Raw genomic sequence first — 26,677 nt, 5'->3', positions numbered from 1 at the left:
CTTGCTCCTCAACACCGCGGGTGAAGCCTCTCGCCTTGAGGGAGACAAACTTCAGCGAGTCGTCGGACAAAGTCGATGACCAGAGACGGCTTTACTCGAGGAATCCAGCCGTACAGCTGTTATGGGAGGTAAATAAATGGATTTCTAAAAAGAAAAGTAACTTATTTTTTGGGTGCGGACCTTTTGGACCGGCTAGCTAACCGAGTTAGCCCCAAGACTGTTGCTATAGCAACGCACGCTCGCGCGGCAGTATGACTAAACTAACTTTGAACGAGTTAAAACTAAGAGCGCGTCTAAACCCCGACCGGCTGGCTGGGCTGGGCTGCTTCGGAACCAGGTAGAGCCGTCTGTTCTCACGTTTACTGCTCCTAAAGGCGTGTTAAGGCGACCCTAACTGAGGTTTTAGTGCCGCGACTTAATTTTAATCCCCTTACTCGGCTTCACACTTGCCTTCGCTGGCTAGTTAGCATTTTAGCCGCTGGTCTATGTGAGCTGCCCGGGAGGCCGCGCTAGCGGGTTAGTTTGGCCCCTAAAAGCAGAGAAAAGCTTTAAAAACGGGATTTTCATTTCCACAGAGAACTAAGTGAACTGGCTGCCGCGCCGCTGACGCACCAAACTCAGCTCAGCTGAGGTTTAACCCTAACTATCTTCTAAACACAAACACGTTTCACTCTACAGCGGCGTTTTAGGGTCGCTGTAAATAAAAATAACCGGCTTCGAGGATAAAGTGGGCTAACTGTACTCTAGGTGGGTGGGTTAACTGTACTGTGTGGGTTTTACTGTACTGTGTGGGTTTAACTGTACTGTATGGGATTAACTGTACTGTAGGGGCGTTAACTGTACTGTATGGGGAAGCTAACTGTACTGTGGGGGGGTTAACTGTACTGTGTGGAGGGATTAACTGTGCTGTATGGGGGGCTTACTGTACCGTAGGGGGACTAACTGTACCGTAGAGCGTTGGGGTCTCGGTTGCTGTCCTGGCACTGGAGCTCCTCTCTCTCTCTGTCTCTCTGTCTGTCTGTCTGTCTGTCTGTGGATCATTTTGATCATCATCCTCACTGTCTGTGAAACTTCATGCCCTCTTTGAATGGGGGAAGATGAGGCCCTGATAGCCGTGTAGACGATCCTGTCTGAGATTCTCCTTCAACAACACAGACAGACAGTTTCCTGTGTCCGTCTTTTTCTAGATAAACACAGTTTCCTGCTCAGTTGTATTAGCCGGTTCTTATACTAATAACAGGCTGGTGCTGATGTGCAGGAGAGACAGGGAGACTCTGTGTTTCTTTATGGGGGAGTCAATATGAAAGTGTAGCTCCACCAACTCAGTGCCCCTCATTTAACACGTGGAGGTGCTGCTTCACTTCGCAAAGCCTTTGGCCACAATTTTGATTTTTCCTGGTATTAATGCCACTTTAATTTAATAAATCCACAACTTTTCTCTCAAAATATTACTTTATTCTTGAACTCAGCTATTTTTATTTTATTAACAGGTCTGATCCCAAACAGATCTAGGTTACCTGCCATCCTGCTGAGGATGGCAATTAAAACAGCCTTAACGTTGCACAGCCAGCATCTTTGGCTTCTGGGAGAAAGAAAGCAGCATAAGTTAGACTTCCAGCCAATAGCACTATGCTCAGTGCATTCAATGTGGATTGCAAACCTAAAAAGGAATAATTCAGATTTCCTATAATTAATGTTCCAAAGTTAGTTAGCTGGCCACTTCAGCCCACCGCATACTGGCTGTTTTGAAACATCATTGAGCATTAAGATACCTATTACTATGCGGGTTTTATGCCAGATAATTATATTTAGCTGGAGCAGGTCACTGGGAGTTAATTGCTACTTCTGTGAGATTTAAATAATTATTGGCGTCAAGCTGCTGAATATCGGTTGCCATTGCAACGTTGCCTTTCTCGGTTTGGATTCACTGCGCTGACCCAGTTTCATGTCATATGGAATACGTTAGATGCTGTGGACAGATTAAGATGCGATTCTAGTAAATAACATGTTTAGTGTTTGCATAGTCTGATAAGCAGTGGCGTTTACCTAGTTAACAGATCCAACATCATATCTAATTCAATCTCAACATAAGAATATTGGCTCATACACGTCCACTTTAGTGTCTGACTGGCATAGTTATATAATTAAACACACTTGCTTTGGTGTTATAGGAAGGAGAAGAGTTTTTGTTGAATGACCTTTTTAAAACATGCACGGATGTTGGTGTGAATGGGAAGAAGCCGAATCATGTTGAGAGAGAGAGATTTTCCTGAGTTGTATTTGTATGTTTTTGAATATGTTTGCTCTGGTCTCTTAGCAACTTGTAGTCTAGAATGGTCCTCAGTGCAACTTCTGTTGAGCAACTTGATCTCCTCTCATTCGATTCTACAGAACTCTCCATTGAGGACTTTACTTGCCACCTGCTTAATTAGGCAAATAATGCAAAATCATACAGCAATGCAAACAAATTTAAAGGTGTCCTAAATTACATTGTTAGAAACATCAACATTAGTCTGCTGATAAACACCCACACCCTGGAAATAAATTATGACACTCATTTAAATTATTTCTGCATTTTGAACATTCCTGACTGTGTATCATGAGCCTCAGGTTCAACCTCAACCTCACAAGTCCAAAATCACTTTATTTAACCAAAAAACTGAAGGTTATGACAGCTCTGTCTGAGCACAGTGGGCAAGATGTGATGAAAAGCTGATGCAGGTTTGCAGCTCCTTCACTTGGGTGAGGATTTGGACTGGAACCCTTTAGAGCCTTCCACCAAATGTCATGTTATACTGTCATTTATATAATTGCCACAGATTTCTGTAGTAAAGGCAAAATCTGCTAAAAAGTGTTTTTTTTTGGGTCAGTGAACTTAAATATACAACACTATTTCCAAAAAAGTTGGGAAGCTGTGTAAAAAAAAAAAAGGTTTCGATGTGCAAATCATTTAAACCCTATGTTTGATTTGATTTGTTGTCTTTGTACTATTTTCAATGTTGAAACTGAAGAAACAAAAATATTTGCCCATTTTGAATTTGATAACAACACATTTCAAAAAAGTTGGGATGTATTTGCTGGCCGTGATCTTTGAGCCCTCAGGCGGCGCTGCATTAAAAACAGACATGATTCTGTAGTGGAAATCACTGCACTCAGAGAGTGTACTGGGCTCAGAAACACTTATGAAAACCACTGTCTGTGAATACAGATCATCACTGCATCCACAAATACAAGTTAAAACTCTAAAACACAAAAGAAGAAACCAAATATAAACAGGATCCAGAAACACTGTCACCTTCTCTGGGTCTGAGCTCCTTTAAAATGGACTGAGGGGAAGTGGAAAAGTGTCCTGTAGTCCGACGAATCAACATTTGACATTCATTTTGGAAATCGGGGAACACTGTGTTTTCCGGACTAAAGACCACTCAGCTTGTTATCAGTGCACAGTTCAAAAGCCAGTATTCATGATGGTTTAGAGACAAATAATGAAAATAAAGGAAAGGATTAAATGCATTAATTGAGAAACATCATTTAAAAAAAATCCAACATTTAATTTGGTGCTATAACTTGTTTGAATGTGAATGTGAATGTAGTGAAGGTGGACATGGAGATGGTTGGTGTGAAAGTAGAGGAGGCAATGGATAGGGCAAGATGGAGGCATATGATCCGCTGTGGTGACCCCTAAAGGGAGCAGCCGAAAGAAGAAGAAGAACTTGTTTGAATGTCTCCTGCTGTATGACTGTTTAGAGCAGGGCAGCACAAGTAATGTTCGTTTATTTAATAATTATGCGGCTAATAATTACATAATTACACCCCACCGCGAGGCATTAAGGGGGCGTCCGGATCAGATGCCCAAACCACCTCAGCTGACTCCTGATATCACGATCCCTCTTTCCGTCACTCGTGAACAAGACCCCGAGGTACTTAAACTCCTCCACCTGGGGCGGGACTTGGAGGTGCTGACCCGCATACCAACCTCTTCACACTCAGCTGCAAACTGCTCCAGCAAGCACTGGAGGCATCCATGTGATTCAGCCAATAGAACAACATCATCTGCAAATAGCAGAGCACCTAATGCCCTCCTGACCCCGGCTACGCCTGACACTCTATCCATGAATATCACAAACAGGAGTGGAGATAGGGCACAATCCTGGTGGACTCGAACGTCAACGCTGAAAGAGTCTGACTTAATGCAGAGTATACGAACACAGCTCTCACTCTGGGAGTACAGAGATTGGGTGGCCCGGAGTAGTAGCACCCCATACTCCCGGAGGACCTCCCATAAGATACCTCAAGGAACACTGTCATAAGCCTTCTCCAAGTCCACAAAACTCATGTAGACTGGGTTGGCAAACTCCCATGCCCCCTCAGCAATCTGTGAGAGTGTGAAAAGCTGATCCATTGTTCCATGGCTGGGACAGAATCCGCATTGTTCCTCCTCAATCTGAGGTTCACCTATTGGTTAGAGTCTCCTTTCCAGCAAGTTGGCGTAGACTTTCCCTGGGAGGCCGAGCATTGTGATACCCGATAGTTGGCACACACCTTCCTGTCCACTTTTTAAAAAATGGGGACCACCACCCTGGTCTGCCAGGCCAAGGGTACTGTTCCAGAGGTCCATGCAATATTGAAAAGGGTTGACAGCCCCACAATATCCAGAGCCTTAAGCATCTCTGAATCTCATCCACCCCTGGTGTCTTGCCACTGAGGAGCTTACCAACTACCTCAGTGACCTCCAACAGGGGAAATAGAACTTGACACACCATAAGCCTCTGGCCGTGACTCCCATGAGTGAGGCACGTCTTCTGGATTAAGGAGTTCCTCAAAGTGCACCTTCCACTGACCAACAATATCCTCATTTGAAGTCAGTTTCTCCACTCTTGCTGAATACAGCTTGGGCGCAGTCACCCCAAATGCTCCTGAGTCGCCGGACAATTGTCCAGAACCTCTTTGAGGTCGAACGAAAGTATTTTTCCAGGGCCTCACCAAACTTCTCCCATGCCCTGGATTTTGCTTCTGCCACCGTTGCGGCTGCCACCTTTTTTGCCTGTCGGTACCCGGAGTCCTTCGGGCCAACCAGTCCCGAAAGGCCTCTTTCTTCAGCTTGACTGCCTCCCTTGACGGTTACCGACCTAACAGGCACCCGCAAGCTTTTGGCCACAGCTACGCCTGGCAGCTTTCACAATGGAGGTTTTGAATAGGGTCCATTCAGACTCCATGTCCCCTACCTCCCCCAGGACATGAGAAAAGCTCTCCCGGAGGTGGGAGTTGAAAACATTCTGAACAGGGGCCTCCGACAGTCATTCTCAGCACACCCTCCCTATTTGCTTGGGCCTACTGGATCTGACCATCAGTCTTCCTTGTCATCTGATCCAACTCACCACCAGATGGTGATCAGTTGACAGCTCAGCACCTCTCTTCACCCAAGTGTCCTGAACATACGGTCCCAAGTCAGATGAAACGACAACAAGGTCAATCATTGGCCTTTGACCCAAGCATCTCTGGTACCGTGTACACATATGAACATCCTTGTGTTCAAACTTGGTGTTCGTTATGGACAATCCATGCCTGGCACAGTAATCCAATAACAATTCACCATTTGGGTTTTAAATTGGGTAGGTTTAGATTGGGTAGGCTGTTCAAGCCAGTTTCTGCCGCAGGGGCCTAGGTCACCAAGGGCCTCCCTGCAATCTCCCAGTGCCTATACGGCACTGCACTGCTCCCCCATGCTGGACCTTGCGGGTGGTGGGCCCACATGGTCTCCCCACGTTGCCTCTTCGGACTAAGCCCGGCCAGGTTACGTGGGATGCCCAGCCACCAGGTGCTCACTGAGGAACACTACCCCAGGCCTGGCTCCAGATCAACTGTGTTTAATATTATTGAATGCTATTAGTGAGTGCTTGCGAGAGAGAGAGAGAGAGAAATTGTAGGTGTGAGAGCCTGAAAAAACAGCAAATCTGCTCCCCTTTAATGCAATAATCACATAAATTAAAATGTAAACTGACTGCTTTAATATTTCAGGAGATCATAAATGGCATTATTGAAAAATCATTGATGTTTTTTTTCCCTTTTTCTTTGCTTTCTGTTCCATGGTTTGTTTTTTCTGGTTTAGTTCATAACATGCAATCAACCCTGCCGAATCGCTGCATGTTGTGTTGCTGTGTAAATCTTTATCAAATTTAAAAGTAGCTGCACATTTTAAAGGTTAAATAAAAGATTCTGGGTGATGATCTGCCACATTACACAGCTCTACAGAGAACTGCTCTGAGTCCCAGATCTTTACATGCCCAGTGAGCGTGTCTTCCCATCTGTAACTATAAAATAGATGGAAAAGTTATCAGTTATCTGCTTATAAACTCCCACCAGGTGCAAGATGGGGAATAATCTCCAAAATCTAGCTCCAGTCTTGAAAACAGTGACAGTGCAAGATTTCTTGTCTTTGTAAAATCATAGTCTGTGATGCGAGAGGTTGTCGGACTTTAGTCACTTCAAAGTCTCTTCAAAGTCTTTTAGCGTACGGTTAGCATTAGAGATGATGGTGAGTGGCTAAGACGCCTCTGTCATTAATTTGCAAATGGCCATTTAATCCATTAGCAGCTATGGGAGAGTAATGATCCCTGTAAGCAAATTTTTTGATGCTTTTAAAATTCAAATGAAAGTAAATAGTACATTTCACTTGGAGTGACAGTAACTTTATGTTTTATAATGACAATTTCTTTTCTATGTGCAACAGGACCGTGATCATGCAACCTTAAATACAAGACACAAACATTACTGTGGCCCAGTAACATAGAACACAAAACAATGAAGGATGTGCATTACTGTGAAATGTATGGTGCAGATAGTGCAAGACGAGCTGCAGTGCAAATGCAATTCAGTTTTTTCTCACAAGTCCTAGAGTCAGCAAATTACAGGCCATAGGAAATTGATTGTTCCATTAACTGCTCAAGTTAATACCTTTAACCTGTCAGACATAATAGGATCTCTGCTGTGTCCAAACAATAAAAACGCAACCATTTAGAACCGTAAAATGCTTTTTTTTCTGTGCTACTGACTGATGGTTCTTGCATTCAGAGCTTTCTTTGTGAAACTTCTGAAGGTCTCCAACTGTATGGCTGCCACTGCTGCGCTGATAAGGCAGCTATAAGCGTTCCAGAAGCATCCGGACTCTGAGGTGAAACATTTAGATAAAGTGTTAAAAGGAATCCAATAGTGTTCGCAGTCTAGACATGCAAAGCACTCTGTCACTAAGTAATGTAATTCCAAGCTTCATTAGGACTGTGAAGTTTATCATTTGTCATCAAAGCCAGCTGTCAATAAATAATTAGGCTGTAGATGAAGAGGATGAAATATTTAGGTGGAGAAAAGTCTGTGTACTCTCAGAAAATAAATAACTCGTTTTGCTGGATTTGTTCCTGTAAAGTGAGATATTAAAATTCAGACTGTTTAAATCAGAACTTTTTCCATAAAGCAATAAAAAAAGATCATCCTAATAGGACAGTAAGTCTCATGTGGCCAATACATGTGGCTTGCCCTATTATCTTTAGACCTAATTTAATCTTTATTAATAAGTCAATCTTATGTCACTGTTCTGATATTTCACACAGAGAGAGCGAGAGCGAGAGCGAGAGCGAGAGAGAGAGAGAGAGAGAGAGAGAGAGAAGGGTAATAAAGAGGTAGAATGGGGAGGGCAGAAAAGGGACAGTGGAGGAGAGAACTCTGCCCTGGTCCTGTATTATCTTTGTGTGTCCAGGCATCATACCGCTGTCACATTTAATTTGAGCTGGAGCCAGAGGCACAGCATCTCTCTCGCAGGCAAAGAGGAACGCTGTGTGCTTCCTTCCGCAAACAATCGGTAAATAAATTGCTAATGGGGCTCTGACAGTTATGGACGAGGAATGAAAAATGCGGGGGGGCGGGTTCGATTGCTGACATCCTATCTGCCATAATTACTTTCTGCTGAGCGCTTACAGGGATCTGGGGAACGTGGAGGAAACACATGGTTCCTAGCTGGTAGAAGGTGCGCTTAGAGGCAACTAACATACATCTCTGTGACAATTATCATGTGATGCCTGTTTATCTGCTTGCCTGATTAGGTGCATTTCTACTCTGGTATGGGTTTGTCTTGAGGTTGCAGTCACTTTTGGTTTGTGAAACTGTTTACTGTGATGACATTGTTATGTTGGCCAGGTAGGATATTCCTGAGGTGTGTGAATGTGGCCTTAAATCTCTAATATACTGTGTTTATGTTCCTGTATTTGTATGTTTGTACAGGTTTAAAGTGCTGGGGATAACGTTAATTGACATGGCCTTCAAGCAGACTGCAGCTTCTTGGTGAGCATACATCCTTTCATTCCACTTAGCCTAATGGCACCTCCTGAGGTGACAGCACCAGCAACACTGTGTATGGGATACGGCAGCATATCCAGCATTTCAGCACAGCTGGAGTGCTGTCAGGCTGCACTATTACTCAGCCCTTGCCGTGCCATTTGAAATGTGGCTTTTATGTAATTTACACAAAGCATAGTTCTAACACATTCAAATGTTGATATGTTGAAAGTGAATGTCAGAATTTAGCGTTATTTTGCAGCTTCTGCCTCGTAAATATAAGTAGTTACTGTACTTAAGTAGTTTTTTTGTGTGTCTGTATTGAAGTTTTTCCATTTTGGTGATTTTTACTTTCACTCCACTACATTTCAAAGTCAAATATCTTACCTACACTACATTTTGAGAAATCTGGCATTCCTTTTGGTTTCTGTGTGTATAAAAACATAACATGTCAAAACAAAAGAAGCGCAAAGCAAGAGCACCAATCAGGGCACAGCAGTCACTTTGTTTAGAGCTTGTTTCTACCTGTTGGTCATACTGACCCAGTGCAGCACACGGTTCAACATCAGCGCAGCAGCATAAAATTTTGAAAAAAAAAATTTGAAACACCACATACACTCTAGTGAGCGCACACAGACTAGGCGCCAGTGATCACACTTGCCTGGAGCAGTGGGCAGCCCAATCCACAGCGCCTGGGGAGCATTTGGGGGTTAGGTGTCTTGCTCAAGGACACCTCAGTCATGTGCAGTCGGCTCTGGGGATCGAACCGGCAACCTTCCGGTCACGAGGCTGGTTCCTTAACCTCCAGCCCATGACTGCCCCAAATGATGAACTAACCTAACTTTGTGTAAATAGAGTACAATATAGAAATATGTCCACATATGCAGTCTTTTTATATTTTACATTTTATAGTAAATTAGTTTGGGCTAGTTTATGTTTATGAACAGAGACCTACAGATCAATATAGTAAAGGAAACTCATTTGTGATCCTGCGTTTAAAGCCAGTTTTTATTAAACTTGGAACTAAGTTGTAAATAAATCTTAAACTGAAGCTTTGCTTGTTTGTAAAAAGTGATTTCAGAGCCATTCGGCTCTAGGTGATGGAAACTGCTTACCTTCAGTGTTTTGTGTTCATGATCATTTTAATAGACATCAGCATCACTAATTAATGACATTCTATTAAAGACTGCTTTAGACACTGGAGGATTTTCACCTAAAATGTGTTCATGAAGAGAGTCTTGTTATAAAAATGATAACAGGACATTAGAGCCATAATTAACCTTTGAGTACTCTTACTTTTATACTCAAGTACATTTGAAGGTAAATACTTACTTACTTTTACTCAAGTGGAGGTCTAAAGGGAGGAACTTCTACTTTACTACAGTGATATTGTACCATGGGTGTCTCTACATGGTTTGTGTGCTTCGTTCACCACTGCCATTTACTGATTTCTGTTAATGAATGTCAAAGAAATTTCCCTGTTCTTGCTGTGTATAATGTACTGTTGTTCCAGGCTATTTAAAAACATCACACACTTTCTGACCACACTTTGACCTGCTTGTCTTCAGCCGTTGCTCATTAGCTGAAAGCCTACACTCTTCTCTTGGCTCTTGCTTGGGATCCAACACCAGGCAGCTTAAGAAGTGATGGCGAGCTGCCAGAGGGTCAGACACATCCCTGACCTGACCTCGATATCTCATTTCCTCCTTCGTTCCAAGGCCCATGAGCCCAAGGCACACCGGACCGTGGCTCCCTGATACACTCATCACATGCCTCTGTTGCTCTTAAACAAGTCGTGATTGAGTTGATTGGGCTTTTCCAGAGGCTGTCACAATCATTTTGATTAGCAGATAGATGGGCAGTAATAGAAAGACTGTGCTGTTATGATGGGGCCTGTCAGCAGGCCTAGATCATGCTGCGGAGAGAGGAGAGGTTAAAGACACTGCTTCCTCGTTAATAATTAATCAGAGCCCATGTGGCGGATCCACTCTGCCGCCTCCCAGTCATCACTCTGTAATTGCTTTACATTTAATCTGGCTTTGGAAAACGTTTTTCAAGTTGAGTAAATTGTGCTTAACTGGTAATTGGGAAAGAGAGGGAGGAGTGAAATCAAGCTAAGAGACTAAGTTTGGACATGGTTATGTGTTTTTGGTGAATTGGGACACAAGCATGTTTACCACTGTTATGTCGCCTTTCAAATTAATAGACTTAAAAAGTGAAATCTTTTGCCATTCTTCTGTTATATGACTTTTCAGCTGCACAACTGGATGGGGCCTTCGTTGTTGTATTTTGTACGTTGTTGTATTTTGTACTCACCACTCACCACTAACCACTAACTAAGCTTGCAAGCTTGCATACATCTGTGGTTTGTTGTTGCCTATCGCAGTTGCTCCATGTGACACTATGACATTTTATGGTAAGTTTCATGACTGCTGGAAAACGATTCTTTCTAACTATGGTGACATCTGAGTTTAGAATACCGCTACCATTTAAGGTGAAACAAGAAAATTCAAACAAGAAGCTGGTGAATAGAAAGCCAACTTCAGCCATGTCCTCTTGTGGACCTAAATATAAGATGACCTGTATGTTTTGGTGCCTGGTACTAGTTAGTAGTACCAAATAATAGACTTAATATCTTACATTAAGGAGATATTCCTTGTTTATTTAACAAATGCATGTTTCACAGTCAACTATTAGTGTGTCTTCCAAAAATGTTTAATGGCATGCCTATTTTTTAGCGACCAATCACAGGCGTTGTTGCGTAGTGTCTTCATCTGCGAGCTCAGCCTGCTGCCATGTGCGCAACACAGTGAACGAAGGCTCTGTGAAACATCTGCGTTTGTTCACTGAAGCCAGGCAAACATCATCAACAAGTCTGCTGAGGCCTTAAGTGTTAATCCGTTCAGACAATCTTGAGACCACAGAAGTAGGAGCGTTGACCCACCCTTATACATAAAGGATTGGGCTTTTCCTGGATGCTTTTCACAATGTCCTAGTCTTAAAGTGCCTCATGCCAACTTTTTTTTAAATATGCAGCATACTTTACAGAAGACACTTGATAGGGTGAAATATTACATATGTTGTCTTTGTATTGTTTAAATACAGGTCAAAGTGTATTTCTAAATCACTGCTTTCTGTTTTTATTTGTATTTCACTTACTGTTCCAACTTTTTTGAAACTGGTTTGTATGACTCTGCTATTACAGAAAAAAAAATTTCCCTGCTATGAGCCTCACAGCACAGAGCCATGCAATGGTCCACATGTACTACTTTTAAATAATATTCCTCTGTTAATATTTCATCAAATTATATTAGTAGGCTATTCCAAGAATTTAATTTGCAGTGATCATATTTCATTTTAAATTAAGTGAACCTAAACTCCTCTTAAACTTAATTTGTTTAGCATCTTGACAAGTGTAAAAAAAAACCTTCATAAATCAGATTACATAATGAAAAGTAATTATATTATTATATTAAAGTAAAATGAGAAAGACAAAGAAAGGCAAAGTAGAATGAGAAAAAGGATGAACTCCAGTTCAGTCCCCTTAAAAAAGGTGGCTGTAAAGGAGATTTAGACCTTGTAACGTTCAGGTCACTAAAGACTGTGACTCACTTTCAGGTGACTCAGGCAAATGTTTCTGGAGCTGCTAAGAAAATGGCCTCCCAGTGGACCCGCGTAAACAGTGCTGAGAAAAAGGTGCCACACACACGCATAGAGGATGAGGCCGACATTCAGGTACCAGCTGAGCCTCTGTGATGCCTTCATAACACGTTGAACCATCTGTCCTGAGCTAGAATCTGTTTTCCTTGCTTTCAGCAAGTCGAGTGCAGAATGTCCCACATATCAACTTAAATGGGTAACTGTTAACTTCTGGCCTGTTATAAAATGTTGCAGCCATCTCCACATTGTGACCTTATACCCCTCTCCTCTTGTCAGAGCTCCCCCAAAGGCCTGGAGGCAAATTGCACCTCCTTTGTGCTTTTGATTGGCCTCCTCGTCTCTGGGGGCTTCTGACTGCTGTCTTTGCCAAATCCGCAGCAGGCAGTGCTCAGCCTTGCATGTGTCGAGATAATGATCAAGTTAATTAGACCTGAGATTGAATGAACTGCAGCAGCAACTTAATCATTTGTAACTTGATTAGAAATACTATATTCTCTCAAACTCCAGAGACTGGCAAACTTGAAAATTAAGTTCCACTTTAAGGATTCAGGTCTCGACTTAATGGAGTGTGGGGAGGCTGAAAAACAACTTCCCCTCCCTTGCCCCGCCCCCACCGCCCTCATTGTGTCCCTATTAAGTTAGCGATAGAAGGTTGTTTACTGTTAAAAGGGTGGAAAGGGAGATGTCTAATACTTAACCTAATGCTGCCCTTTTTTCAATTGGATCCCACAGCAAACCTACTCCTTTGGGAGGAAATTAGGTCAAGGTAGCTTTGGGGTCGTCTTTGAAGCCACTCATATTGAGACGCAGAAGAAGTGGGCTATTAAGAAGGTGAACAAAGAGAAGGTAAGTTTGTTGTAATTATGTTTCATGCTGCTGTTTAAAATGATGGATGGAGGTTAATTTTTTTTCAAACGCTTGGCTCATGGTTCCATCTGATGTCATGTCTGTTGATGCAGGCTGGAAGGTCTGGAGTGAAGCTACTGGAAAGGGAAGTGAGCATCCTGAAGCGAGTCAACCATGCACACATTATCCATCTGGAGGAGATCTTTGAGACACCAAAGGTAGGAAAGGGCAAGGCCAAGCCAGGTGGCAGATCAAACACTGTTGAATTTGAAGTTCTGTGTATTGTTCCCAACCAGAGGAAGACAAATATAAAAATTTGAGATCCCAATGAATCTAAGCCAATGAATCTCATGGCCAAAAACTAAACATTTTTTTAATAGAAGCATGTTTATTTTATGCACATTGCAATTACAGGTGACAACCATGTACTTAAAAACCAGTCAGATGTTATATTGAAAAAGTGAGTTTACATTGGATTACAATGAAACATTCCTAAAAACTTGACATTAATAAGACTCTTGCTGTTGTGGTGACTGTGATGGTCCTCCTTGCCGATCTGGTCTGCCCTGACGTGATCCAGTCTAGATTATGTCATTAGATAGTGTTTAAAAAAAAAAAAACATTGTTTGCTACTAGCGCTGCTCTGTAGGTGACCCTGCCTGTCTGCAGTGACAGCCGAGGGGGGTAAAGTTCAACTCCTCACTGCTGGGCTTTAGTTACATTTAGGGCATCATGTGCCTTCAAAGAGGGGGGCAATTTTTTATCATTACCCACCCACTAATTCTTCAGTGATATGAAGCTAAAGTCAGATGTTCTCCAGATTCTTGTTTGAATTTTCCCGTTCCACCTTAAATGGTCACACCTCAACACACCACAACACTATGAACTTACTGAAGATAACACCATCTTCTAAGCTGCTTCTCCCTCAGGGTCATTGGGGGTGCTGTAGCCAGCGGTCATCGGGCGGAAGGCAGGATACTCCCTGGATAGGTCACCAGTCCATCACAGGGCAGACAGACAGACATACACATTCACTCAAACCTAGGGGCAAATTTACTATGTCCAAGTAGCCTGACTGCATTGCTTTGGACTGTGGGGGAGAACCTGGATGAAACCTACACAGACACAGGAACATGCAAACTCCACACAGAAAGGACACTGGTCGCTCGGCCGGGGTGTCGAACCCAGGCCCTTATTGCTGTGAGGCAACAGCGCTACCCACTGCGCCACCTTAGAAAGATATTAGAACATTTCAGCCAATGAAACATCTTGCAGCAACAGCTTCGCGGGGGTGAAGATAAAGTCAGATGTTCTCCAGATTCTTGTTTGAATTTTCCCGTTCCACCTTAAATGGTGCAGCAGTTACATTCTGGCGCTTCAGGTGTCAGAACTGCTGGACTATCACGGTCACCACACCACCACATTAGCTACTGCGGTGGTTACAGTTAACAAATTTTGACAATCTAATTTGATGAAGTACCGTGTCTGATCAAAGACTCTTTCTAAAACCATCTTAGTGTTATGTTCAGTCAACCAGTTAAGAACAATCTTTGTGATGAGACTCTTTCAGAAAACCCAACCTAGGTTTGTCAAAAGGGTGAAAAAAGCTGAAATAAATCCAAAAGGCAAGTGTCCAAAATGTGAATGTTGTGGTCAGAGGCACAGTGCAAAAAGCAGTGTGTACCCGTTTCCAACCCTGGAGCACCACTGTCCTGCACATTTGTAGTATTTTCCTTGCTCTGACACCCACTCAGGAAATGCTTGTTCATCGGCTGATCAGTTGGATCATGGAAAACATCAAAACATATAATGTAGGACCAAGAGTGTGAATCAAAAGACCCGTAACATGAGTAGACCACCGGAAAAAGTGAATCTCTGTGTGTTTTCCAGAAAATGTACCTGGTCATAGAGCTATGTGAGGGTGGAGAGCTGAAGAGGCTTTTGCAGAAGAGCAAGCGCTTAAGTGAGGAGGAGACCAGACACATCATCAGCAGCTTAGCTGAGGCCATTGTCTATCTTCACAAAAAAGGTATATCCCACAGAACCTGCCACTGAAATTTATATCATACAACCTATACTTTGTGAATCTAGATGAATCATGATTTTAACATGAATGATTAGCCAGAGCTCACGACAAGCACAAGTGAAAGGGTGGGAGGTCCAAACATTTTTTCTTCAAACAGCATTTACATTCACATTCTCATATATGTAATCTCATTATGATTGAATTATTTCAATGATGCCTTCAGAAAAAGGCCTTGTATACAAATTGGTCACATCGCAACCGGATCATAAGCAGGACCCCGATTGTTTTGTTCCCACTGACGTCTGATAATCACTCTTATGATTGCACCCACATTAAGGCTGTCTGCCATTACCGGGGTCTGGGCTTGAGACTCCATTCTGATCATGAGATAATAATGAACAACTGCCACACTAAATATCAACCTATTTTAATTGAGTCTGAGGGGTTTATTTGAAGATACTTTGCAATTTCCCCCCCTTTTTCTCTCTCCTGCTGAAATCTCCAGTTAGAGGCAATTTAGGACGTTGCTTGGCAATGAGACACCATTACATGGGGCTAATGAGTCATTAACGGCGAGCAGGGGAGGAATACTGATTAATAGGTGTGTTTTCCAACAGTCCCCAAGCGTTGGTGTGCCTTACATCTAGAAAAGCTAATGATGGCAATAGCAGTGCGTGCACTAGAGTGCATTGCATGGGGTTGTGAGGGTTCACAGTTTTATTAACTACACACACACACAGACACTGGTCACAAGTTCATTATTTTCATTTATGTTAAAGATCATTATGTGCAAAGTCATAAAGAGGTGTTATGATCTCCAGTTCATGGCTGAAAAGAGCGGAGTCACCATTAAAATGTCAGCCGGCTGAACAGTGTGGTTTTCCTATTAGGGTTCTGTTTGCAGTGATCCTCCATTATGACTGACTGATGGTTGTAGACATCAGCAGTGTTGCACATTGCCTTGTGTTACACCCATCAGTCCATAAAACCTCATGTCCACATGAACTCACATTCCAGTCTTTCTTCAGTGACAGGTTCTTGACAGACCTGTGGATTTTTTCATATCTGAAGCAAAAGTGAAGCTTGATTTTCTCCACCCTCTCAAAGATGACAGTTTTGTCTACCAGGTGTTACAAAGCTGTTAGGAGTCCTGTTTCTCTGTATCTTTTGATAACTTTTTTGGCGCTCCAATTTGGGAAACTGTAGTAACTTTAATCTGTTCAGAAATATCTCCTAGCCATTTTAGACGCACATGAGAGAGAAATTTGAAAGGCATCTAAGGTGAGTTTGAATGTTATGCTGTTTTCACGCCGACAGCATTGCAATGCGATAAAGCGGCCGGAGGTCATTCATTTTCAACAAGCGCTGGCAATTTCCAGGGACAGGAGGTGCCACAAACATTGGTCACACAAAGTGGGCGGAGTCAGTGACGTGACCAAGTTAAAGTTTTAGGAACAAAGCGATGTGGAGATTACCAATAGGAATTGAGCATTGAGCAGTGTAGTATGCGCTTTATCTATGCCACTTTTAAACGGTACGCTCCATTTTTTTTGGTTCCTATTATAGGTGGGATTATGGTGGTGATGCATTCATCTCAAGTAAACAGTAACAAAGAACAAATAGTGTTTTCCTCACAAACTGACAGCAAAGACACGGGGATACTTGGAGTCAGTGAAACCATAACAACCAAAAGTCCACCTGAGTGTAGAAACGCCCACAGGCGAACAGCGACCAGCAATTTGGGCACCGAGGTGAAAAGTCGCTGCCAGTGTGAATGAAGGGCACAGTTGTAATGTTGGCAATAGTTGCACAAAAGCAAAGAGTGAACAAATGAAAAACTCAGATTTGGTAATACACTTAGTCTTGGGGGCCGTTTTTGTAGCTTGCTGTTAAAACATATTTCCTGATTTTTTTTTTTTTTTTTTTTTTTTTTTTTTTTTTTCTTTTCTGCTTTTGGAAAATTAACTTGTACCTAACTTTGACTCGAAATTATATAAATGAAAGGCTGTTCTCTGACATTTGCACAGTACTGTATGTCTACCTTAATAAAGTAAAGTAAAATATTGCATTTCTCATTGTTCAAATGAATTCCTCACACGTCTCTCTTTCCCTCACTCCTCCCTTCTTTCAGACATTGTTCACAGGGATCTCAAACTGGAAAACATTCTTATAAAGAGTTATCACCACAGCGACGACAACGGTGTAGTCAATATCAAGGTGAGGGCGACCGTGCCAAAGAGGTACAAAAAAACTTTCTCTTCCCGCCTTGCCCAGGCATGTGGTATGGCATTCACTCTCGGCAGGACCTCCACGCTCTCTCCACCGTTGCTCGGCTCTCCTGCCGTCCTGCTTCCTGTCCATGCTCTGTAACTGCCTTTTTAAACACTGTCTCATTACACCAGACCTCCCGCCTCCCGCTAACTCCTTTTTCATAGTGTGCTCTCAAAGAAAAACGAATCGGCGCATAGCAGCTTTCGGAGACAAACGACCAGCTGGGCCTCAGCATGTGGCTGCGGCGGAGGGCTGATGGGAGGTGGCGGACGCTGCTACCTAGAGCGGAGAGTTGAGATGAGCCAGGGCCGGAGGAATAAATCAGAGTGGCCAAGGGGCCGAGAGACAGCGCTGTCCTGTCCCTGTATTACAGCCTTTTATCTGGCAGAAGGTGGTCATCTCTCCAGGATATTTATCCTGCCCGCCCCTACCGGCCCGACTGAAACCATATATACTGCCCATATGCATTATTCATCGGGGCCAGGGAGACACTGTGTGTGTGCGCGTCTGCACGCGTGTGTGTGTGTTTGCTGCGCTAGGCTGAGGCCTTTCCTCATAAGCCAGTTTGGCCCATAAATATTCAAACTGGAGTCTAGACGTAAAGTGGAGATGAAGACATAAAGAAGATAGAGTGATCAAGCTCAGGATGTCTGCAGTATATTGCATTAAAGGTCCAACGGTATAGGGTAGAACCTAATTGTGAAAAGCTTTAAAAGTAATAAAGAAGGAAATGGGCAGACTAATCTCGTGCTATTTGTGGATGTGGGTGTATATGCATCTCACATTATTGATTGGGTTTGGTTGAATGCTATTGCTTGTGATGTACAGTTGGGGGTAGACAGATATTAAAAATTGCACTGATCATTCAGGCTACAAGACTACTGAATAATATGGCCAAAATTAAGAATTATAGAAACACAGTTATTGCATATACATTGTATTTGCAAATAACAAACATGCTTCTATTTTAACAAACATGCATGATTTTTTTTTTTTTTTGTTTAGACGGCATGATGTGAGGCAGATGCTAGAGTACAGTAGTCACCCAAATAGCTCAAATTGCTTCTGTAAAAAATTACATTCCCAAATCTTCTCTCAGCTTGTCAAACTGCATCCAAGTCCTCGTTAGGGTCATTACAGATTTGTAGATGTTGTTTAGACCACAATGTGACTATAAAAATGAACAAAACCTCCCTATTATGAGCAGCCATTTCAGACAACAGTAGGGTTAGTATTCTCTTAGCAGGACAGGTCTTGCATCAGATTCCTCTGTATTTATGACTGTCGCTGTCATAAATACTAATTGTATATCATCACTCCTCCTGAGGTGGTTAATGGATGCACCCTGTTGTCTAAAGTCATATCATTCCTTTAATAAAAACTCACACACACGCACACTTAGCAGTTCAGCAGTCTAAGCTTCTCCAAATGGGAACGCTGTTGGCGTTGGTGATGATGTGACTTTGCCACAAACAGAAAACGGACACTTTTAAGATCATATTTGACCAACAGCTGATTTGGTCAGACTCTGAAGATGAGACGACACTAAATTCCCAAACTGTCTTCACTGCTGAGCTGATTTTCAGTAGGCAGCTGTGGTAGAAGAACAGCTAAACATGTTTCGGAATTTAGTGTAAGGAGTTGGAGAATTAACTGCCAGCTGTGCGGCGAGGGGGCGGAGCTTGTTACTCTAACATAGCAACAAGATGCTCGTTAAGGAGCTATAATTTGGTGAAGGAACTGAACATTAAAAAATATTAAACACCACATTCACGGCCCAGTTTATTAATTTCTTACTGTATTTATTTAACTGTTGTATTAAAGCAATAGAACACTCGAGGAGTGTGTTATCACCAGTAACATCATGGCTGTGATGATCTACGGTGAACAAATCACAGCCGATAACACACTCTCTCTCGTGTTCTATTGCTTAAGTACTGTATGCTTGTGCCTGGTGATGGTTAACCAAGTTATTACGGTAACAGGCTCCCGTTATGGTAATACCTTGTCTACTGCCGGGTTAAAAACATTTCTTCATTTATTCATTTATTTCATGCAAACCACTGCAAGACAGTACTATTCCAGTGTGCTGGGTGATGTGGTATTAAATCAAGATGTCACATCTATTGCACCTAGCAAGATAAGACTATTTTGGAAGTGCAGCTGTTCTGCGCTGGACACAGATATCATCAAAACATCAGAAATAATGACTTCATGTCTCGGGAAAAACTTGGAAACATCAGGCAGAAAATAATTTCTTGGCTGTCGTACATCAGGTGAAACAGGCAGAGTGGCTGTATAGGATATGGCATCACACTAAGTGAACACAAACCGTAAAGTTTGTGTAATATTTGCGGTTTCATTCTTGCTAACTAGTTACGTTTGTATATTTGACTATAAGTTAAAAATGCTGTCATTGTGCTTTCTCCTCTGTACACTTCAGTGTATGAGGCTGTCCCAATATTACTGGAAGAACAGGTACAGGAACAAAAACACCCCAGCCCAATTCTGCCATTTACCATGGTTATTTTCCACACAGTTACTCAAGAAAGAGCACCCTGTTACCAGTACAGCCCAGGCCTAGTGTAAAGTAGTTGTTATTAAGGGTGGATATGTGGCAGTAACAAAGTTGTTGACCTAAAATGCACTAAAAACAAATTGCGATTTTTGCTGCCCAGCAGTTTGTTCCCATCTGACTGAGAGTTGCATTTGACATGTTTCTGTCTCAAACTTCATGCATGTTGCAACTTCTCAGAGTTGTCCATAATCTACTGGAGGATTTTTTCTTTAATTTTATTTGGTTATTTTACTGTGTTTATAATTTTTCCATCCAAAATGAGAGGCCGCGTTTCTCTGCCATATAGAGCTGTTTGAGCACTTTACATTTAGAAAGACTGTAGCCTTTTCTGTTCTCCTCTCTCTGTAAGAGCTGAAAAGTGACAGCATTTCTTTTAAAAACACTCTCGCCTCCTCCTTAGGCTCACTACACCTCACCACGGTGCAGTTTGTGTTTGAGTAAAAAGCGTGTGAGAGAAATCGGTCACAAGTTTATACGTAAATGCATAATCTAGTGTAGGTTTTTGTAAAATTTCATGTATCAACAAACATTTTTTGCTAAAATTAGACAGGAAACATAAATACATAAAAAATTTGTTTGCGTTGAAAATCAATTCTCATTAAAAAATCAACTGAAACCATAGCTTATGTGTGAAAACTGGTGTGATGGAAAAAAACACAAAAAAATCTCCAGGGTATGGGGCCCCTTGGGCCACAATCTCTTTATTTTTAGAAAACATGAAATGTGGACAGGACACCAGGCAGTAGGCATTGTTGAGTTTATTTTTGTGTGAATTTTGTTTGTGGACCTCAATACCCTAACTTCAGCTTGTCCTTCTATCTCAGGTCACAGATTTCGGTCTGTCTGTGCAGAAAGGTGGAGTTGGCAGTGAGAACATGCTGCAGGCCACATGTGGAACACCCATCTACATGGGTAACATACACACACAACCATACTTTTGCACATACCCACTGTGCTCCCATTTGCTTGTCATTTGATGAATTTACATTAGCTGGTGTAATAAGTTCTATGAGAGCTGATTAAAACGCAGCAGTGGAGTGGGGCTGACCTAATTTAAGTGATGTGAAGCTGATAGCATTTCAGAAGAGGAGCTGCAGCTCAAAGCCGCAGACGGCATCAAACATTGGCTGTCAGGCTTCAGACACCAGAGAGGCCGCAGGCGTCTTTCATTATTGACGTATGTCTTTGCCCTCTCAGCACCTGAAGTGATCAATGGCCATGAATACAGCCAGCAATGTGACGTGTGGAGCATCGGTGTCATCATGTACATGCTGTAAGAAGATCCTGGCCTTTCATCATCTTCACACTCACATGTGCATGCATAAAACACAAACCAGGCTTGTGCATGTATACGTTCACAAACACCCACTCTTTCACACTGATAACCATTCGGTTATATGCACTATACACACACACTGGCCACTAACATTGTCTGATTTATCAGGCCCACTTAACATACAGGTGTACTTTTGTACTTCTACGCTAACACATTGTAGTCCACCTGTTTGTCTGCATAATATGTTTGCCCCACTTTACCCTGTTCATTAAGGGCATGACCTCACAGGACCACCACTGAGCAGGTATTATTTGGGTGGTGGATCATTCTCAGCAGTGCAGTGACACTGACATGGTAGTGGGATGTTAGTGCACAGAGTGCAGGAAACAGCCTTTGTTGCTTGAGTTAAACAACTGCGTCACTGCTGTACTGAGCATAATTCATGAGCAAAAAATATCCTCCCAGCAGTGTCCTGTAGCCAGAAACGGACCACTGATAAGAGATGACAGAGGATGACCTACAAACTGTACAGCAAGAGACAAGCCATTATCTCTAATAATTCTTCAATGTGGACCAATAAGATGGGTGTGTCTAACAGAGTTAACAGACACTGAGAATGATCCACCACTGGTCCTGTGGGGGTCCTTCCCTTAATGAACAGGGTAAAGTGGGGCTAACATATTATGCAGAGGATGGACTACAATCTGTTGTAGAAGTATCAAGTGCACCAATATTGTATGTGGCCCTGATAAAATGGACAGTGAGTGTTGTAGAGATTTGTTAGGTGTGAGGGTGGGTGATATCAAAAGTATCATTAAAATCATCTTTAAAAGTCCAAACTATGCTTTATTTATGTTTCAGTATTATGTCTCCTTTTATTTTAAATACAGGGCACCAAGCAATTTCTTACCATAATTACATGATGTTTACAAAATAATGTTATATGTACAGTTTTACGTTGTAAGGCCTCAATTTGCCAGTTGTCTCAAATGAGCTTGATCATGGAAGACACATTTTCGTCTCTTGTTTCATTAGCTTTGCATTGGAACTGTGTTTCTAATGCAGCTGGGTGCTTATAACGCACAAAGCTAACATTTATAATTGTACATGCCTCAAATGACAGTCGAAGAAATACCATACATAACATTACATAAATGTTTCATAAAATGGCAAATGTATGTTTTTTCTTTAACCCTGCATGTAGACTGTATGGAGAACCGCCCTTTATGTCCAGCTCCGAGGAACATCTTTATGAGTTGATCAAGAAGGGAGAGCTCAACTTCTCGGGTCCTGTGTGGGATACCATCAGCGATGCAGGTTCACTTCCCTCTATGGCTCGTATTACGTTCCCTGGCATCCCTTTGTGGATGATGTTATTATATTCCTTGTTTTTCTTCAATAGCAAAAAAGGTGCTGCGCTGTTTGCTGAAAGTTGACCCGGCGCATCGCATCACAGCTAGTGAACTGCTGGATAACCCCTGGATCGGAGTGAGTGCGTTCACCTTGTTATAAAGTCTTCTGACAGATGCTACTGTTTGTTGATTGTTGATTAAGATGGGTATGGGTATTGTAGTTAGTGGAAATTGAAAGTGACACATCAAATATCTGTCTAGCCAGGTCTGTAAGTAAGAGAATGACTGAGATGTAGGCTTCAGATTAATCTCAGGTGGCTCCCTATCTGTGTAGTACACTACACAAATCACAAGATAATGGCTTCTTCACCACAACAGTACACTTTATGAAGGATTCTGTTAGATTCAAACTTAACATGTTTCAGGGAGACAACTCCATGAATGCCTCCCCCACTAACGTGCTGGAGATGATGCGGCAGTTCCGGGATGCACCAGAGGATGGCGAGTGCGACGAGCTGAGTACGGGCTTTAGCAGCCTCTCCCTCAGCCGTTCCCAGGAGAGCCTGGCTGAGCCTGCAGCTTCCCCAGAATTTCCTACTGCTCCTGCTCTTCTTCCTGGTTCTGTTCCAGGGCTTAGCCTTGAAGTTGACACAGACAGCAACAGCAGCAAACCTTCCACGCCCACTAAACAGGTAGGTGATCCCCACTTACTTATTTGTGGACTGTACAGGTACTCATCATGCGCTTCAGTGGCCCATTCCGCATATTGCACACTGAACATACTGTGCTTTCTCAGATGCTTCCTATCATGTAACATAAAAAGAGGAGGTATCATTACCTTGACATATCACAGTCAAACCAGACAGTTATCACACACCATGTTCAGCTCCGTGATTCAGCAGTCCATGCCTCAGTCCTGAAAATACACTTTTTAAGCACCCACTGTGCTCCATTTGGAAAGCAGCATCTGCCTTCTTTTGCCAGTTTTTGTTCTCTATTACTAGAATTCAAAAAGCCTGAACCATCTTTATCTTAATAGTATCTTGGAAATGGTAAATAATGACACATCTGTTACTTAACACTTTCACTGCAAGGGCCTAAATTTGAACTCCCTGGTCAAATGACATATTTTGTCAATTTTCTAAGTAAAAATAGGCCAACACATCCTCTATTTTTATTCTCTTTATTATTCTCTCTATTTTATTCTCTTATTTGCTGAATTTTATATATTGGGAAAATTGGAACAAAGTAAAAAATATGCCATAACTTTTACACAATGCTGTTTTTATATTTTTCCCCCCAATGTGTTAAATTCAGCAAATAACAGTAACTGCATTAAAATATGCGGACATCTCTTCTCTGTAGAGGATGCGTACCTACTTTCACTTCAACAGTGAAACAATGAACAAATTCTCACTGCACAACTTGCATATTAGTTTCAGTAATTCATTGTAGTTCCTAAATGTTGAAACTCACCATAACTGATAATACACTTCCCAATGAATCATCTACTGTAGCATCAGAAGAAGAAAAATTCCTCTTCTTCTTCCAATGGTACAAAGAAGAACGGACCTCCTGTGAAGATGTGCAACACTCTCGGCTCATCCAGTGCACAGGTCGGTCGTTTGTGAGTGCTCAGGTCTCTGCAAGTGCCGAGCCAGCTTTCCACATTCTGGAGCACATTTGAGTATTTGATTTGCAATTTGTAAAACATCTGAAGTATTGTAAAAATTAGTACTACCATCACAGTAAATGCAGCCTACAGTGTTGAAAAGCTGCCACTAGATGGCGGCAGCATCACCCATGAGTAGCAGCACTGCGCGTGCCACTCCCTCAGTTTGGCAGCCTCAGGCAGAGGGCCGGGTGCGCTCGCTGCTCCCGTGTGAAACGAATGTGAGTGTCTTATCTTTGCAGTCCCACACAGGTAACAAACCCTCTGCTCAGCCGAGTGCAAAGCGCCACGCCACACCGAACAAGATGGAGAGTCTCAGCAGCGGCGGCAGGGCCTCCTCTTCAAAACCAGCAGGACCAACTGCAGTGGCGTGCCCAAGCAAATGCGAAAGCTCATTACCACACATCCCCACCCCCTGCCCCACAGACCACCGCCCCGATAAACCAGGCCCCAGCCAGAGGGCCAAGAAGAACAGCTAGGCCCCAGGCCGAGCTGCGGCAACAGCAGCAACCGAGGCTGGCGGTAGAGCAGCTGCACCAAGTGCCAAAAGAGAGCAGTGCCGTGCCCAGAGTTTGCTGGGGTGTGGCAGGCATGCTGGACACATGAGAGTCTTAGGCTCTTTAAGACAATACCTCTGGCTTAGGTGAGATCACTAGTGATGTAGCTGTGAGCCCATCCATTCACGTTTATGTGTTTCTGTGACAGATGACTGAAAGGATACCTAGAGCCCCAATCACCTGCCAGAGACTTCCCATGGACAGTCTTTGAATCAACTGTACATACCTCTCATCTGTCAAGGATGAGGTACTTTATCCTCAGCTCTTTTTTACCAAAAAAAAAAAAAAACTCACAAAAGAGAGCAAATACCAGCTGAAGGAAAACCAACCTGCTGCTTTAGGTACGTGGACTATTTGACAGCTGTTAGAATCCAGTGAGCCTGTCTAGCTTGAGCCTCATTTGCCTGACCTTCTGCCAGTGACACTTTCTGAGGCGCATTAATTGAATATTTGTTAACACAAAATGCATATATTTCTTGGGTAAAAGAAATAAAGTACGTATCGGAGGTTTACAGGGTTTGGTAGCTGTAGTTTTGACTTTAGATCCGATGTCACTTGGCCTTAGATGAAATGTTTGCCACTTTAAACGGTATTCAATATTGACATTTACGCAAAGGCTTCAACAATGCAACTGTTATTTTATAGTCTTATGAATATGTCCTTTTTGCCAAATCATTAAAGGGAAACTCATGTAAATGCTGAACTGTTTTACATGTCTAATAAACACGAATTCATTTAAATTTTATTTACCATATGTATTTTGCACAACCTCAACTGGGCTGAGCAGTGTGCCTAAAATATCAATTACATCAAGACATTTTCACACTGCTCTTTACAACATAGTATTAAAAACTATACTTGTATAATACTTGGTTTTCATCTCACAAACTGCACTGCACTAAATATTATTAAACAGGAAAAATTATGCTCTATTTTTAATAAAACATGCAGCTCAGTGTTCTTTACGTACAATATTGTCACACAAATGTATTGTAGCATAATCATGATACTGATAAAATATTGCCATATTGCCCACCCCAACTTCAGTGACCTTATCCGTTCTCTGAGTATTATTTTTATTTTATAATTTCACTTAAATGTGACGGGCATCTCAAATTTAAATAAAAGCATTAGGCCATATAGGGCTTTAACATTAGCCATTTTGTATCAATATAAGCAGAGAGCAGCAAGGCAGTTACCATGAAAAGTGCAGGATTGGGAGTCGGAGTGAATAGGACTCTAATCTTGTTTGGATGGGCATTGACGGCAGCAGGGGATACTTTGAGGACTGTGCCACTCAAGCACTGGTCTTTCTGCTGGAGAGAGAATAATCCTTAGTATGGATACAATATTAAAGTAGTCAAGCAGAACTCACTGAGGCTGTGTTAGAATCCTATTTGCATTCAATAGTGTGTGTGTATGTGTGTGTGTGTCAGAAACAGGACTCTTTGAAGGTAGACATGAGCTATATTTCTGCTACCGATAATTTGCATGATAAATTTGTTCATTGTGTGATGTCGTCTGTGCCTTGAGACATTATAACGGAGTGTGTCATGTAGAGTATATAGAGCCACTCATCACTGGAGCTTTCACTGTTGTATTTATTTCTCTCTCAGCCATCTTCAAAAATAGGAACGATGTAGTGATGCTTCCAATTAGTGCACACTTTGTGTTGAGGTTCAGAGAAACTTTTAGGGAAATAATGACAAATGATGCCACCATGTTGACAAAATATGTAGTTTTTTTTCCCCCCACTGAGCTCTATCATTGTACTCTGAACTGGCTTTCTGAATGACTTTGGCCATTGGTCTAGGATCCAGAGTGATGCTGTTGTTGAGAATAGAGGCCAGAAGCGCAGATGCACAGAATGACAGATATATCCTCGAGGTTACCACTGGATGGCGCTACAAAGAGGCCCAACAACTATCCTCAAAAGGTAGACCACACTAGTTTGGCATTAGGTTTCCAGTGTGTTATGTTTGCATGCTCAAATTTGATGGATTGCGCCATTAAATAATTACAATGAATGACTGTGAATATTACCTGCGTGTGATGAATCATCTGAAGAACTCCTGATCTAGGACTTTCCGCATTCCGGGTCGGCTTACCATTAA

The 26,677-nt window shown here is 42.3% G+C and overlaps 1 protein-coding gene across 4 annotated transcripts; it reads left to right on the top strand.

The window, feature by feature from the left end:
- stk33 (serine/threonine kinase 33) lies at nucleotides 1-25,308 on the top strand. 4 transcript variants are annotated; one of them, XM_017700640.2, is made up of 14 exons: nucleotides 1-128; nucleotides 8,272-8,331; nucleotides 11,944-12,060; nucleotides 12,718-12,831; nucleotides 12,945-13,049; nucleotides 14,722-14,860; nucleotides 16,989-17,074; nucleotides 20,531-20,618; nucleotides 20,904-20,979; nucleotides 22,187-22,299; nucleotides 22,385-22,470; nucleotides 22,760-23,026; nucleotides 23,852-23,950; nucleotides 24,259-25,308. In XM_017700640.2, exons 3-14 carry the CDS (start codon nucleotides 11,980-11,982, stop codon nucleotides 24,610-24,612), a joined length of 1,608 nt encoding a protein of 535 aa, XP_017556129.1. In that variant the 5' UTR covers nucleotides 1-128; nucleotides 8,272-8,331; nucleotides 11,944-11,979; the 3' UTR covers nucleotides 24,613-25,308. The 4 variants fall into 4 exon arrangements, with proteins under 4 accessions (XP_017556129.1, XP_017556131.1, XP_017556132.1 ...); XM_017700642.2 differs by having other exon boundaries at nucleotides 24,249-24,619; XM_017700641.1 differs by lacking the exon at nucleotides 1-128 and adding an exon at nucleotides 269-337.
- The last annotated feature ends 1,369 nt before the right edge of the window (nucleotides 25,309-26,677 follow it).

This window comes from Pygocentrus nattereri, chromosome 15 (assembly GCF_015220715.1).
Source record: "Pygocentrus nattereri isolate fPygNat1 chromosome 15, fPygNat1.pri, whole genome shotgun sequence".
Taxonomy (NCBI): domain Eukaryota; kingdom Metazoa; phylum Chordata; class Actinopteri; order Characiformes; family Serrasalmidae; genus Pygocentrus; species Pygocentrus nattereri.
The sequence above is the reverse complement of the archived record's forward strand: the minus strand, read 5'-3'. Positions and strand labels throughout refer to the sequence as shown.